Below are 12559 nucleotides of genomic sequence, written 5' to 3' on the forward strand. Positions count from 1 at the left end.
TTTGATTTAAATTCTTTATCCAAGTATAACATAAGAAAACAGTCTTTCCACTGTTGCTTCCTATGAAATGGAGCTCAAAGGATATTAAGGAATGATGAGAAAGAAAGAAAGAAAGGAAGGAAGGAAGGAAGGAAGGAAGGAAGGAAGGAAGGAAGGAAGGAGAGAGAGAGAGAAAAGGAAGGAAGGAAGGAAGGAAGGAAGGAAGGAAGGAAAGAAAGAAAGAAAGAAAGAAAGAAAGAAAGAAAGAAAGAAAGAAAGAAAGAAAGAAAGAAAGAAAGAAAGAAAGAAAGAAAGAAAGAAAGAAAGAAAGAAAGAAAGAAAGAAAGAAAGAAGGAAAGGAAAGGAAAGGAAAGGAAGGAAGGAAGGAAGGAAGGAAGGAAGGAAAGAAGGAAGAAAGAAAGAAAGAAAGAGAGAGAGAGAGAGACAGGTTCGGGGGTCTGAAGCTTAACTTTAACAAACAACAGACAACTTTATTCTTATCTACATCCTGCTTAAATACTGCAGGGTGACAAAAGGCATGCATGCATTTCTTGAAAGAATGGAGAGCTTATTTTTCAGTGCTCTCTTCCTTCATACTTAACATAACCATTTGGGGTAAACATTCTCTGCCTCCCAGACTGGTCTACATAACAATCTTCACAGTTTACTGCCACCATCCTGAGGCCAGCTGCTTCCAACAAATCCTGCAGGTCTTGTTTTAGCCCTTGGCTCCTACATTCTACAAGGAAAAAAAAATGTGGAAACATTTTTAAAATAAGAAATCATTGTTTTAAGATAACTAATCAGATTCTATGAAACAGGACCATGCTGGATAGAATCCCTTTATTTGGTGGCTTTTGCATGCACTTAACTGGATCAAGTCTACTATGTGTTCTGAGAGCTCACCAAAACATAGATCATGCTGCACAGGTAGTAAAAAAAAGTTAGGAGATACAAAGATAATTTGCACCATCCTACTTTCTGAAAATATGCTAGAATATCTGCATTTGTGATGGTTGTAGGATCATAGAGTCCTGGTCCACTCATCACTGGTCTACTCATATACTTTCAAATATGATATGCCAAGAGGAGCATATGTGAGACCTATTGTGAGCCATTCTGCTGCATGGATGAGGTTCTCTGGAAGTACAAGAGAGTTCAGAGTATTACATTGGTTTAAAGGATTCTTGTAATCAGCCTTCAGTTCATCAAATGCTATAATGTACCAGATGGAGAAAAAAAAATAAGCTCAGCAGTGAGCAGCATCACCAGCATATAGCAGAAGGTCACAAACATGAATGCTATAGCCAAGGTGCTGCAAGGAGGAGCAGCAAGCAGTGCTGGTGACAACAGAGAAAGTTATGAATATTTATGTCTTTGACAGGGGTTAGGAAGTCTCCTCCATTATCTTCTCAAATAATCTTCCAAGCTCTTTCTTCTTCTCTTCTTCTTCTGGGAAATTAATGATTCTTATATTTGTGTGTTTTATCTTGTCTATCATTTCCCTGAGATCCAATTCAATTTTTTCCATCTGATTTATATTTTGTGTGTGTGCATTAAAATTCAGTTGCTCTGAATGTACTAAGAAATGATGAATATGCAACTATGTGATGATATTAAGAATTACTGATTGCATGTGTAGAATGGAATGATATTTAAATGTTTTGTTTGTTAATTTTTTTTTAATTAATAAAAAAAGTTTAAAAAAAAATTCAGTTGCTCTGTTTCCTAGTTTGCTTATTGTTTCTTCTCACTCTTCAAATCTGCTGTTGAGTATTTCTCCTATATTGTTTATTTGATCTACAGTATCTTTCACTTCTGTAGGATCTGTTATTTTTCTGTTTATTATTTCAAATTCTTCTTTATGCTTTTCTAGTGTATTCTTGATATCTTTTATCTCTTTGGCCAACTCATTGAAGTTATTTAGGAGATTTATGTGAACATCTTTGATTATTTGTTCAAATTCTATATCTCATCTGGCTTTTTAATTTGGTCCTTTGGTCATAGCTTCTTGTTTTTCATATGCTTTATGATTTTTTTGCTGATGTCTAGATCCTTGATTATCTTGATAAGGTTATTTTGAATTCGATTTCCCTCACTTGTCTAAGATTTTGTAGTTGCTTGGGTTTGCATTGCATGTCTTCCTTGACACTTGGTTGTCAGTAATTCCTAGTGAAACCAAAGCTGGAGCCTCATATAGCAGGTGAAAGACTTTTTCTAGCTCTATTAGAAGCTGGGCAGAAAAGCATCTTGCCAGACTGCACTTTCCCTGTCTTGCCAGCGATGGTGGTCATGCATCAGCTCTTCCACACAACCTTGCCTCTTCCTGACTGTGGTAGCTCCCTAGAACTGGACTCAATCAGACACCAGTTCAGTCAAGGTTTCAGTCCTCCATGTGCACTAGAACCTGTCAACCCTGGGAGTAGGGAGTAGGCACTGTGCACCTTGGCAAAGACTCTGCCTGTGGGCACAATGTGTCTAGTTATCCCCAGGCTTCAGTGTGGAAAGATCTTTGGTTGAAGGACTAAGAGTTTCAACATTCTTTTTCAGCCAGAGCTGGCCCAAGAGTGCTCTGCTTTTCACTGGCCAGCAAGATCTGAGTTTGTTTTAGGCACTGCTTTGACAGTTGGCTCATCCATATTTCTCAGCCAAAACAGGGTCTGTTTCCCATACAGGAGTTATAAACCAGCTCTAATGGGCCTGGGATAGGATCTGTAGGGGTTCTGAAAAGCCCTGCAATTCTGGTGTACTTCCTGGCCTGCCCAACAGATGGCGCTATTCAGTGACTTAATCAGACTCAGAAACTGTTTACTCTGGATCTCAGGCAGCGTTTGACTGGGTGGGGTTGAAACTGTGGGGTTCTTCTGCTGTCACTTCACTAGCCAAAATCTGGCTCAATGAGCAGTTGTGTCCCCCACTTTACATGTGGTGGAGGATTCCCCCAGCTGCCCCACTCTGCAGCTGTCCTCTGCAGGAATAGGCCACCTGCTACTGTTTCCCTCAAGGATGTGGGACGAGCACCAGAACCTAAGGCGGGAAACACAGATTCTGTCCCTGGTTCCTCATACTCTGTCCCTCATTGACCTGGGCCTTCAAATCTCCTCCCCTGTCCCCTGGGTCCCCAAGCAGTTGATTTGTGTATTTTCTGCCCATGCTTCTTGCTGCATTTGGGGAAGATTTTGCAACTCCCTCCCTAATCTTCCATTTTGGAAATTTCTCTCTACTGCTCTTTTGCGTTCCACCCTCCCCCACAACTTAATTCCTGCAGTGGGTCTCTGTGGACTTGGGTCCTGTGTCTGGATATGGGTGGAGACTTGTGTCACTGCTGTGAGAGATGTTATAGTCTGTGTCCCTGGTGGAAGGTGGGAAGGATCCTGGCTGCTGCTTCTGTGCAATTCCTTAGCTGTGTGGGACCAAGTGAGGGGGAGGAGGGAGGATTGGCCAGTCTGAGATGGAAATTTCCAATCTGATATTTTATTTTTTCTTTGACTCAACATTTGTGGGATTCTTTTCTTCCAGGGTTCTGAACAAGTGAGAATTGTCCTTTTTGGTTTTTTTTGTTTTTTTTTTTTTGGCCAAGTGTCTGGGAGATGTTTTCCATAGCTGTTTGCATCACCATGTTGATCCAAAGCCCCTTTACCCTTTTTATTTCTTTGGATTAGTAGTAACATCCCCCATTATTTGCTTTAAGTCACTTGTGTCCTTCCTTTTTTTAATTTGTCAATTTAGCTAAGGATTTGTTGATTGTATTAAAAAAACTACTTTCATTGATTCTCTTTTTTAATAATTCACATCTCCATTCTAATCTGTGTTATTTCTTTCCTTTTGTTGGCTTAGCATTTAATTTGCTCTTCTTTTTTGAGATCTTCTGTTTATGATGTTAGGTTTCTGATTTGAGATCTTTCTTCTTATTTTAATATAACCATTTAAGTTGTAAGTTTCCATCTTAGCACTACATTTGCTCCATTCCATAAGTTGTGGTATGTTGTATTTACATTTTATTTCACATGAAGATCTATCTTTTAATTTCCCATTAATTTCTTCTTCACTTAATTGGTTGTTTGATTGTACATTGTTTAATTTCCATATATTTGTGAATTTTCCATTTCTCGCTCTGGTATTTATTTCTAGCTTCATTTCCTTATGGTCAGAGGAAATACAGTGAATCATTTCAATACTTTGGAATTTATTGAGAATTATTTTATTACATAACATATGGTCTATTCTGAAGAGTGTCTTGTGCACTAAAGAAGAATGGGTATTTTGCTGCTGTTGGGTGAGGTGCTGTGTCCACCTGGTTTATAGTTTTGTTCAAATATTCGCTTCCTTGTTCATCTTTAGCCTAAATGTTCTATATATTATTGAAAATTGTGTATTCAAGTTCTTACTATTATTGTTGAATTATCTACTTCTTCCTTCAAAACTGTCAATAGGTGCTTCATATATTTTGTGGCTCTGAAATTAGGTGCATATATATTTTATAATGGCTATGTCTTCCTATTGAAATGTCCCTCTTTTCAGTATATAGTGACATTCGTTGTCCTTCATAACTGCTTTAGAATTAGTCTATTTTATCTTATATAAGCATAGCTACCCCAATTCTGTTTTGGTTACGATCTGCATGGTATATTTTTTCCCACCCCTTTACTTCCAGCTTACTTGTATCTTTTAATTTTTATGGAGCATATGGTTGGATCATGTTTGTTGTTATGAATTCTATCAGTCTTTGCCTTTTGACTGGGGAGTTTCATCTCTTAACAATTAAAGTAACTATTGATAATGCAGTATTTTCTTCTACCATTTTGGTACATAGTCATTATAAGTCTTATACCAATTTTGTCCCTCAAGTCTTCCAATAATATGTATTTGGTTTATTTGTGTTGTATACATTAAAATTTGTATACAGCACTAATATTGTATTATTTTATACCCCTTCTCATTTCTTTCTCTATATATTTTCATATACTTTCTTTCTGGTTACCATAAATTTAAAACTTAGTATCCTAAATATATAACAGTCATATCTGATTTAATGCCATTTTAACTTCAGTAGAATACACATACAAAATTCCTGTACTTCTTAGGCTCCCACCTTTCTATTGTACTTGTTACAAATTATATCTTTATAAATTGTATTTCCAGTATCTCTGTTTGGAAACTTTTAAAAATTTCTCTTTATTGAGATTCTCATATAGATTACTCATTGTTTTCCTAATATCCTGTTATTTCTCTGTGTCTTTTTTATCTCTTCAGCATATTAATCATCTCGGTTTTTTTGAAAGACTTTTTCTTGTATATTCACAGTTTTGTGCTCTTTGTTGATGTTTTTAGCCTTTTTACCTATTTCTTTTGTCTGGTCCATATTTCCTGTAACTTTGTTTGCCTTGTGATTTTTTGTTACACACTATATATTTTAATATTTTAAAGGGCTAATATGGGATTTCTTCCCTGAACTGTCTGCACCATGAGTTTGTACCCAGTTCTCAATATGATGGAGATTTCCTTGCATATCAGGAGCTAATATAATCAAATAAAACAAAGCAAAAAGAACTTTTAAATTCTTTGCAGCTGGTTTTTGATTGTCCTGTTTTCCAATTCAGAGGTGAGCCCTCTTATCAAGATCAGCCTAAGCCATTTTTGAGCTGGGTCTTATCATGACCTTCTGTTTGCTTTTGTGGCCTTGGGAATTTCCCATTATAGGAATTCAAATGAAACTTCTACTCCCTGTGAAATAGATTTTCTCCCTCTCCTAAGTACTCATTTTATAATTTAAAGCAGGTAAGCCATTCCCCAGGGCTGCTTTGACTTAATTGTTTCTTACACTGCTTTAACCATCCCTACTTGTTATGCCAGGAAATTTCTGGGAGAGTGAGCATAAAAAGTGTTTCCTAGGTGACTGTGCTCAAGATGCCTCCTAAATGATTGGCACAGACATACAGACACCCCAATTTTCCTATCAGGGTTATTCTGCTCCTGCCAGAATAGGGCCAGGTACTGACAATGGGAAAAGAGGCTGGCTTCACATGGAATTAGGGAGGGATGGGAGAGAGATTAGCAAATCCACAAGGAACTTCTTTGTGTTTGTGTTTTCTTGATTTGACACTTGCTTAGTTACTGCACCCTTTTAACTGTTTTTCATAGTTTTGAGGAAGGGCATTGTCTTTCAGACTCCTCATCGACTTTGGCAGAGGGGATAGGGACAATGACTGCCCTTAGAGCTGGCCCCCCTGAAGATCTGAAGTAGCTGGCCAAAAGTAATCACCAGTACTCAGACCACATACCCCACTCCCACTCTCACGCATATTTGAGGACTAGGTCTTTATATTCCAAATTAACACCAGCAAGCAAACCAGGAGGCTGGAACGCACATGCCTCTAGTGCTGCCTTGAGCCTACATTGTGTGGCATGGTAGCTATTGCAGGAAGGATGAATTTCACTGGTATTTATCACATTTTACTAGCTTCTTTTTCCAGTTCCTATTTCTATGCTGCACAGTATCCCACTAGATTCCAAAGTTTCAAAATAGTTGATTAAGACAGTTCTTGCAAGTTCAGTGGTTGTTTTCATGGACAGATTGATTCATGGAGACTTCTATACTGTCATCTTCCCTGAATCTTCCTTTACTGCATCATGTTGTATTTCCTAAATCCTTGTATGCTTCTGATAAATTAACATTTTTTTCCTGATAGACAAATAAGGGTGAAGCTAATCAACTAAATCCAAACTTGAACTGTGTTGAGCTGAAGCTGGGTTGTATTTAGTTAAACTTGACCTAAAATTTGTTCATTCCTATTTCTAACTTTTGGCCTTCCATAATTTTAATTGATACCCTGGGATGGGGTTGGTGGGATTTATGTTTTCTTAGGACTGAGATTCCACAGGCTTTTCTATAGTCTTCAGAAATGGAGCAATTAGCCCTTTTCCTACTTCTTCCCAATTCATCTTCAATGTTTGACAAATATCTTGAGGACACAACCAACTCTAGATTTGAGAACCTTTACCACATTCAATTTTATCACTTAACTCCTCTGTGATTGCTAAAATCTCAGCTGGTTTCTCACTCCTCCCATCAAAGCTGTCTGCCATGAGCCCAGTTTCTTTTGCAGACAGCTAAGCATCCCCAGGCTTTGAAAATTATTTTTGCCAACTGAATGTTCCCTAGGGTGAACTTATCTACTTGCAGCTTTTGTTATCAGTGGGTGACACTTTTATTGTTAATTTTTGTTTCCAAATTACTGGCAGACTTCAGGATCTGCTTAAATCTTTAACCTCAGATTTCAACCAACTTTAAATTTTGGTGAGAGTCTTTAGAGATAAATTGGCAATTTGTTTGAAGTCCATAACTTTTTCCAGTTTACATTGCACTCTACTGGATTGCCGGTCATTTTCTTGATTTCTCCAACCCACAGAAGCAACCATCTGTTAGATCCAAACCCAAAATCTCATCTTTGAAAAAAGTTCATATATAGCAAATGATCCAAGTGAAAACACCTGTTTTCATTTCACCTGTAGTAATGAGGTTATCTCTTAAAAATTATATTCTTTCTGTAATTTTAATCACTGTAGTTTTCATTGTTCTGCAGTAATCTGTTATCTTTAAATACAGCATTTCCCCTTGATTTATGTTGGCTTTCTTCCAGTTACTGGGCCTGCTTCCTACGGCAACTTCAGGATCACCAACAGAAACATGTGTGTCTTGCATATATGTCTTTGTGAGTTCCACCATTCTATATGACTTAATAAATATTTTCTCTAAAGTTTCTCTTATTCCATATCACTTGTAGTTTTGCTTTTATCAAACTTTTGTTGAATGTGTCATCCTTCTCTATGTTTTCAAAGCCAATATGAAAAGGACATGTTAATATAAAAATGTGATACAGACTTTGTGTTAGTTTAGAATCTAAATTTTACATACCTTCTAAACTATATTTACTCTTCCCCAAAGTCAATCTCTTACCTACAGATATATTTTCATCATTTACAGATATCCACCTCAATAGGAATACTCTTTAGATTCTTTTGTTACTAATCCAAGTTGCTTATCATCATCCTTTATTCATTCCAACTATAGTTAACTTAATGAAGAGTAAATATAAAGGATTTATTTTTCTTATGTTTCTGTATTTTTGCATTATATTTAATGAAAGAAAAAATCATCCTTGTTGTTTAGAGGACATGTAGACAGAAAACTAGATATTTTTTCCTTATGTGGTTTTTAGTTAATTACATTTCTATAATAAAGTACTTTCAAAAGGCAGATATGCCCTTGTTTTCCTGGTTGGCCATTTAGTATATAATAAATATTTCTTACTAGAATGCTATATGGAGAGGGTAAGATGTAAGTATGTTTGAACTTAAAATATATTATGAGCCACCTGGTGAACATTCAGTGAATCAGAGGTTATAGACTAAGTTGTCATCAGTCAGGTCAACATTCTATTTTGATTCTCTTTTTGGAATAGAAATGAAAGCTCCAGTTTTCTTCTCTTTAAGGGAGGAGATATTTTAATAGTTAACATAGTTTGAAAATTCTAAGGCTACTTATAAGAACTCTTAATCCCCTCTCTATGAATTAAATTTCATTTTAAGTCAACATTTCAGATTTCCCTATAGATACTGTGGTGAGACTCAACTGCTTTTTTAAGAGTTGATGAAGATGCCCAATTAGCATCTTCTCTGTAAGAATTCCCAAGGCCCTACACCAGTTCTCAATAAATACTCCTTTTGTGTTAAGGAGCAAAGAAAAATCTGTGGTTATACAAATACAGAAACACTTTGCATCATAAAAGAGAATTTAAACCTCAATTCAGTAAACATAATTCCTAAAAGATCAATCAGCTGTTTTAATTCTAGATAAATTAATTTCTAGACTTAAGTAGGTTGAACTCAGACATTGTTTTTATTTGCAGGTATTCAGTAAAATACATTTGAAAGTGCCACTGTATGCTGATTAGAGAGAAATTCATAGGGGTTTGCATTTTTTAATTAAAAATTCCTGATTTTTATTGTGAATAAGTTGTTGAGAGATATGGAACAAAGAATAATCATGGGCTAGAAAGAAATAAATATTAGAAAAATCATTCCTAACACATTTTTGTTTAATGATACAAAGGAAAAATTTTACAACATGGATAGCCTGGAAAGTAAGTCTATGGAAAGTAAGTATATTCAATATTTTATTGTTTTTCTGCAAAGTAATTACAATGGAATCCTTTCTATTGTCAATATGTGGTCATGATATCAAGCCAATTAAATACAGAATTAAAAGCAAAATAATGATTAACCTTTAATATACAAATTTTAAAAGATATATGAATTTCTCTATTAGAATAGCACCATTAACAATAATTCCCAATAATTTATTTATTTTATGAAAGTTGACTGATACGTTTTCCTTTACATTTAGGAAGGGCTTAGGTACTTAAATATTATTAAATATAAAATAGTATTTCTTACATTGATATAATACCACTGAAACTGACTGAACTATTGAGTAAAATCATTCCTAGTTTTACACAAAATTTCAATTTATATATTAATTGCATTACATTATGCTAAACTTCATATAAACTCTTTCTATTGAAAGTAGTTATAGTTGATGTGGAATGGAAAGAGGAACAAAATTTATAATTGGAACATAACCAATTTTTTAAAATCTGGATACAAATAATTCAGGCCTAATTTACTGCTTTAAGTGTGCAAGGATACATAAAAGATATACTTTGGTGAAAGACTGACAGGTTATTTTAATGATAGAAGGATAAACCAAGCTAATCTGAGAATGTTTTCTAGTGGATTCACTTCTTGTATTTTAAACAAAACTGTAAATCAGAGAAACTTGCAGATACTTACAAAAGGAAATATTAAATTCATTTTGTTGCAAAATAAGAAGATCTATAAAGAGAATTTAGAAAATGAGTAGCCAGAGGAGGTGATGAGATTAAAAGGATTAAGCTTGTGCTTCTAACAGCTATGTGAAAAGCTTAAAAATAGAGCAAAGAGGTGTGAAATGGATGTTGAAATGGATATAGCTGATAATCAAGACAATCACTTCATCCTCAAATATTTCTTGAATATTCCACTTCTTAGATATGGAGAAAGAAGCACCATAGATAACCAAGTAAAATCTTTTAAAATTAAAAATAATCATCTATTTTTTCCCCAGATCTGATTTAATTTAGAAGGTATTTAACCATGAGGAACTATACAGTGGTGACAACATTCATTCTTCTAGGACTGACAGATGACCCCAATTGGCAAATAGCAATTTTTCTTTTTCTATTTCTAACATACATATTGAGTATCACTTTAAATTTGACTATCATCCTGCTCACTTTGGTGGATTCTCATCTCAAAACACCCATGTATTTCTTCCTTCGGAATTTCTCCTTCTTGGAAACCTCACTGACATCTGCCTGCATCCCTAGATTCCTGGTCAGCATTGTGACTATGGATAAAACAATTTCCTATGATGCTTGTTTAACGCAATTATTTTTTCTCATCTTCTTTGGTGCATCGGAGTTTTTCCTGTTGGCTGCCATGTCCTATGACCGCTATGTGGCCATCTGCAAACCCCTTCATTATGCCACCATTATGAGCAGCAGAGTCTGCACCCAGCTGGTCCTCAGCTCTTTGTTGAGTGGGTTGTTAACAGTCTGTCCTGGACTCACCATGATTCTAGGGTTGGAATTCTGTGATGCCAATATTATTGACCATTTTTTCTGCGACTATTCTCCTATCCTGAAACTCTCTTGCACAGATACATGGGTCATAGAGTTGATAAGTTTTATTATAGCTATTATCACACTCCTGATTACATTGGCCCTTGTCATAGTATCCTATGCAAATATCATAAGAACAATTCTGAAGATTCCTTCTGCCAAACAAAGGAAAAAGGCTTTTTCTACCTGTTCCTCCCACATGATTGTTGTTTCTATCTCTTATGGCTGCTGTATTTTTATGTATATTAAACCTTCTGCAGAAGAAAGGGTATCTTTAAATAAGGGTGTGGCCATTCTCATCACTTCAGTTGCACCCGTCTTAAATCCTTTTATATATACTCTAAGAAATAAACAAGTGAAACAAGCCCTGAAGGATATATTTTTTAAAAGGGTCTTTATTGCCTTAAAATAATAGCTTTGCCTTTTATAAAAGCATAAAACTACAGCTTATTTAAAATTGCAGTATATATCAACAACCCTTCATACAGAAGGATATCCCTTCTTTATTTGTGCATGATTATAGCACCTGAAGCACCAAGAACCTGTTTTCTACTGCTATTATCTATAACCAAGGTGTTTCCTTTTTAGCTGGAATCACTTAATTCTTCCCACCTAATTATCTGATTTTGCCCAAACTTAAGATATTCCACTAGGAATTCCTTTTAAAAATCCAAAAATATCTTCATGTATTTCTAGCATAGATGTGCCCAAAATACAGACCACTTTTGATATGACAATTCATATCCTAGAAATTAAATGAAATGGTACAGGTAACACAATTTAACTTTTTTTTCTCCATCCACCTCTACATTAAACTTTCTTTTCTTTTGGGTTGGTACTCCATTTATTGAATTTTGACCTCACTTAATTTACTTTTACATTTACATGCCCTGAAAGTTTTCTGAGCATGAATGTTTTGACGTCACTTGGATGCAAATGGCATTTAAGCAAAATGCCAGAATTTATTCATAATCATTGAACAACTCTTCATCTGGATATCCATTAAAAGATTAAGGGAAGTTGTCATACAGCAATTTTGAAACTTATTTCTCTTAGTGCATTAACCAAGACTGCTAAAATGATCTCTTTTGTAAAGGAAAGGCTGCCACTCATTGGTTACTTCTATTTCACCTGTAGTTTTGCTTTATGAACATGGGCACTGTGCTATTTGGAGTACAGGTATCATGTCTTCATTGTGAATTGTACTATTTAACATTACAAATTATCTTGTGTAATGCTTTTTCAGCCCAGTTTCTGAAATTGCTTTAAACATGGCCTTGATTTTTCTCTCAGGCCTCAATACCTTCAGCAGGAAACATCTTTAAGGAACTAAACTGATTTTTGTTTCATAGCCCACTGCTCCCTTTTATTTGATGCTGACAAGCCTGGAGCACATGTGAAATGTCTTTGGAAAGAATCTGGTTTGACTTTGATATCCTGAGATCTAATTTCCCCTCTTGAATTTTCTGGATTTTCAAAGCTTTCCATATTTTGGGTGGTTCTCAAAATAATTGCTGTACTTATGATAACCAAATTGATTCCAGTATTTTTATAGATACATTCTTTTATAAAATCCCTTTTGGAATTTTTGTATAATGTAGGAAGGTGTGGATTAAGCATGTGTACTCAACCACAGCATGACAGAACTTTTCCTATGATTCTGAATAATAAGTTCTACATTTATAGGAATAAACCTTGTTTTGTGTTCATACATTTGTTTGTGCTGCATCAGCTTCATCCACAAGAATTGTATGTATACAAGAAATCATTTGATTATGAGCTGTATACTTTTTGTTCCTTTTCATTAAAATGCTTAGTGTTGGTTATCATTTAAAAACTGAGTTCTAACAAGAGTTTAT

The 12559-nt window shown here is 35.2% G+C and overlaps 1 protein-coding gene and 1 pseudogene across 1 annotated transcript; one reads left to right on the forward strand and one right to left on the reverse strand.

The window, feature by feature from the left end:
- Positions 1-864: 864 nt before the first annotated feature.
- Positions 865-7065, reverse strand: LOC143690639 (protein cornichon homolog 1 pseudogene; annotated as a pseudogene).
- Positions 7066-10173: 3108 nt separating this feature from the next.
- LOC143690105 (olfactory receptor 6C74-like) lies at positions 10174-11112 on the forward strand. Its single transcript, XM_077168094.1, has one exon. The coding sequence runs from the start codon at positions 10174-10176 to the stop codon at positions 11110-11112; it is 939 nt and encodes a 312-aa protein (XP_077024209.1).
- Positions 11113-12559: the final 1447 nt, after the last annotated feature.

The sequence above is a fragment of the Tamandua tetradactyla genome, chromosome 7 (assembly GCF_023851605.1).
Source record: "Tamandua tetradactyla isolate mTamTet1 chromosome 7, mTamTet1.pri, whole genome shotgun sequence".
Classification (NCBI taxonomy): domain Eukaryota; kingdom Metazoa; phylum Chordata; class Mammalia; order Pilosa; family Myrmecophagidae; genus Tamandua; species Tamandua tetradactyla.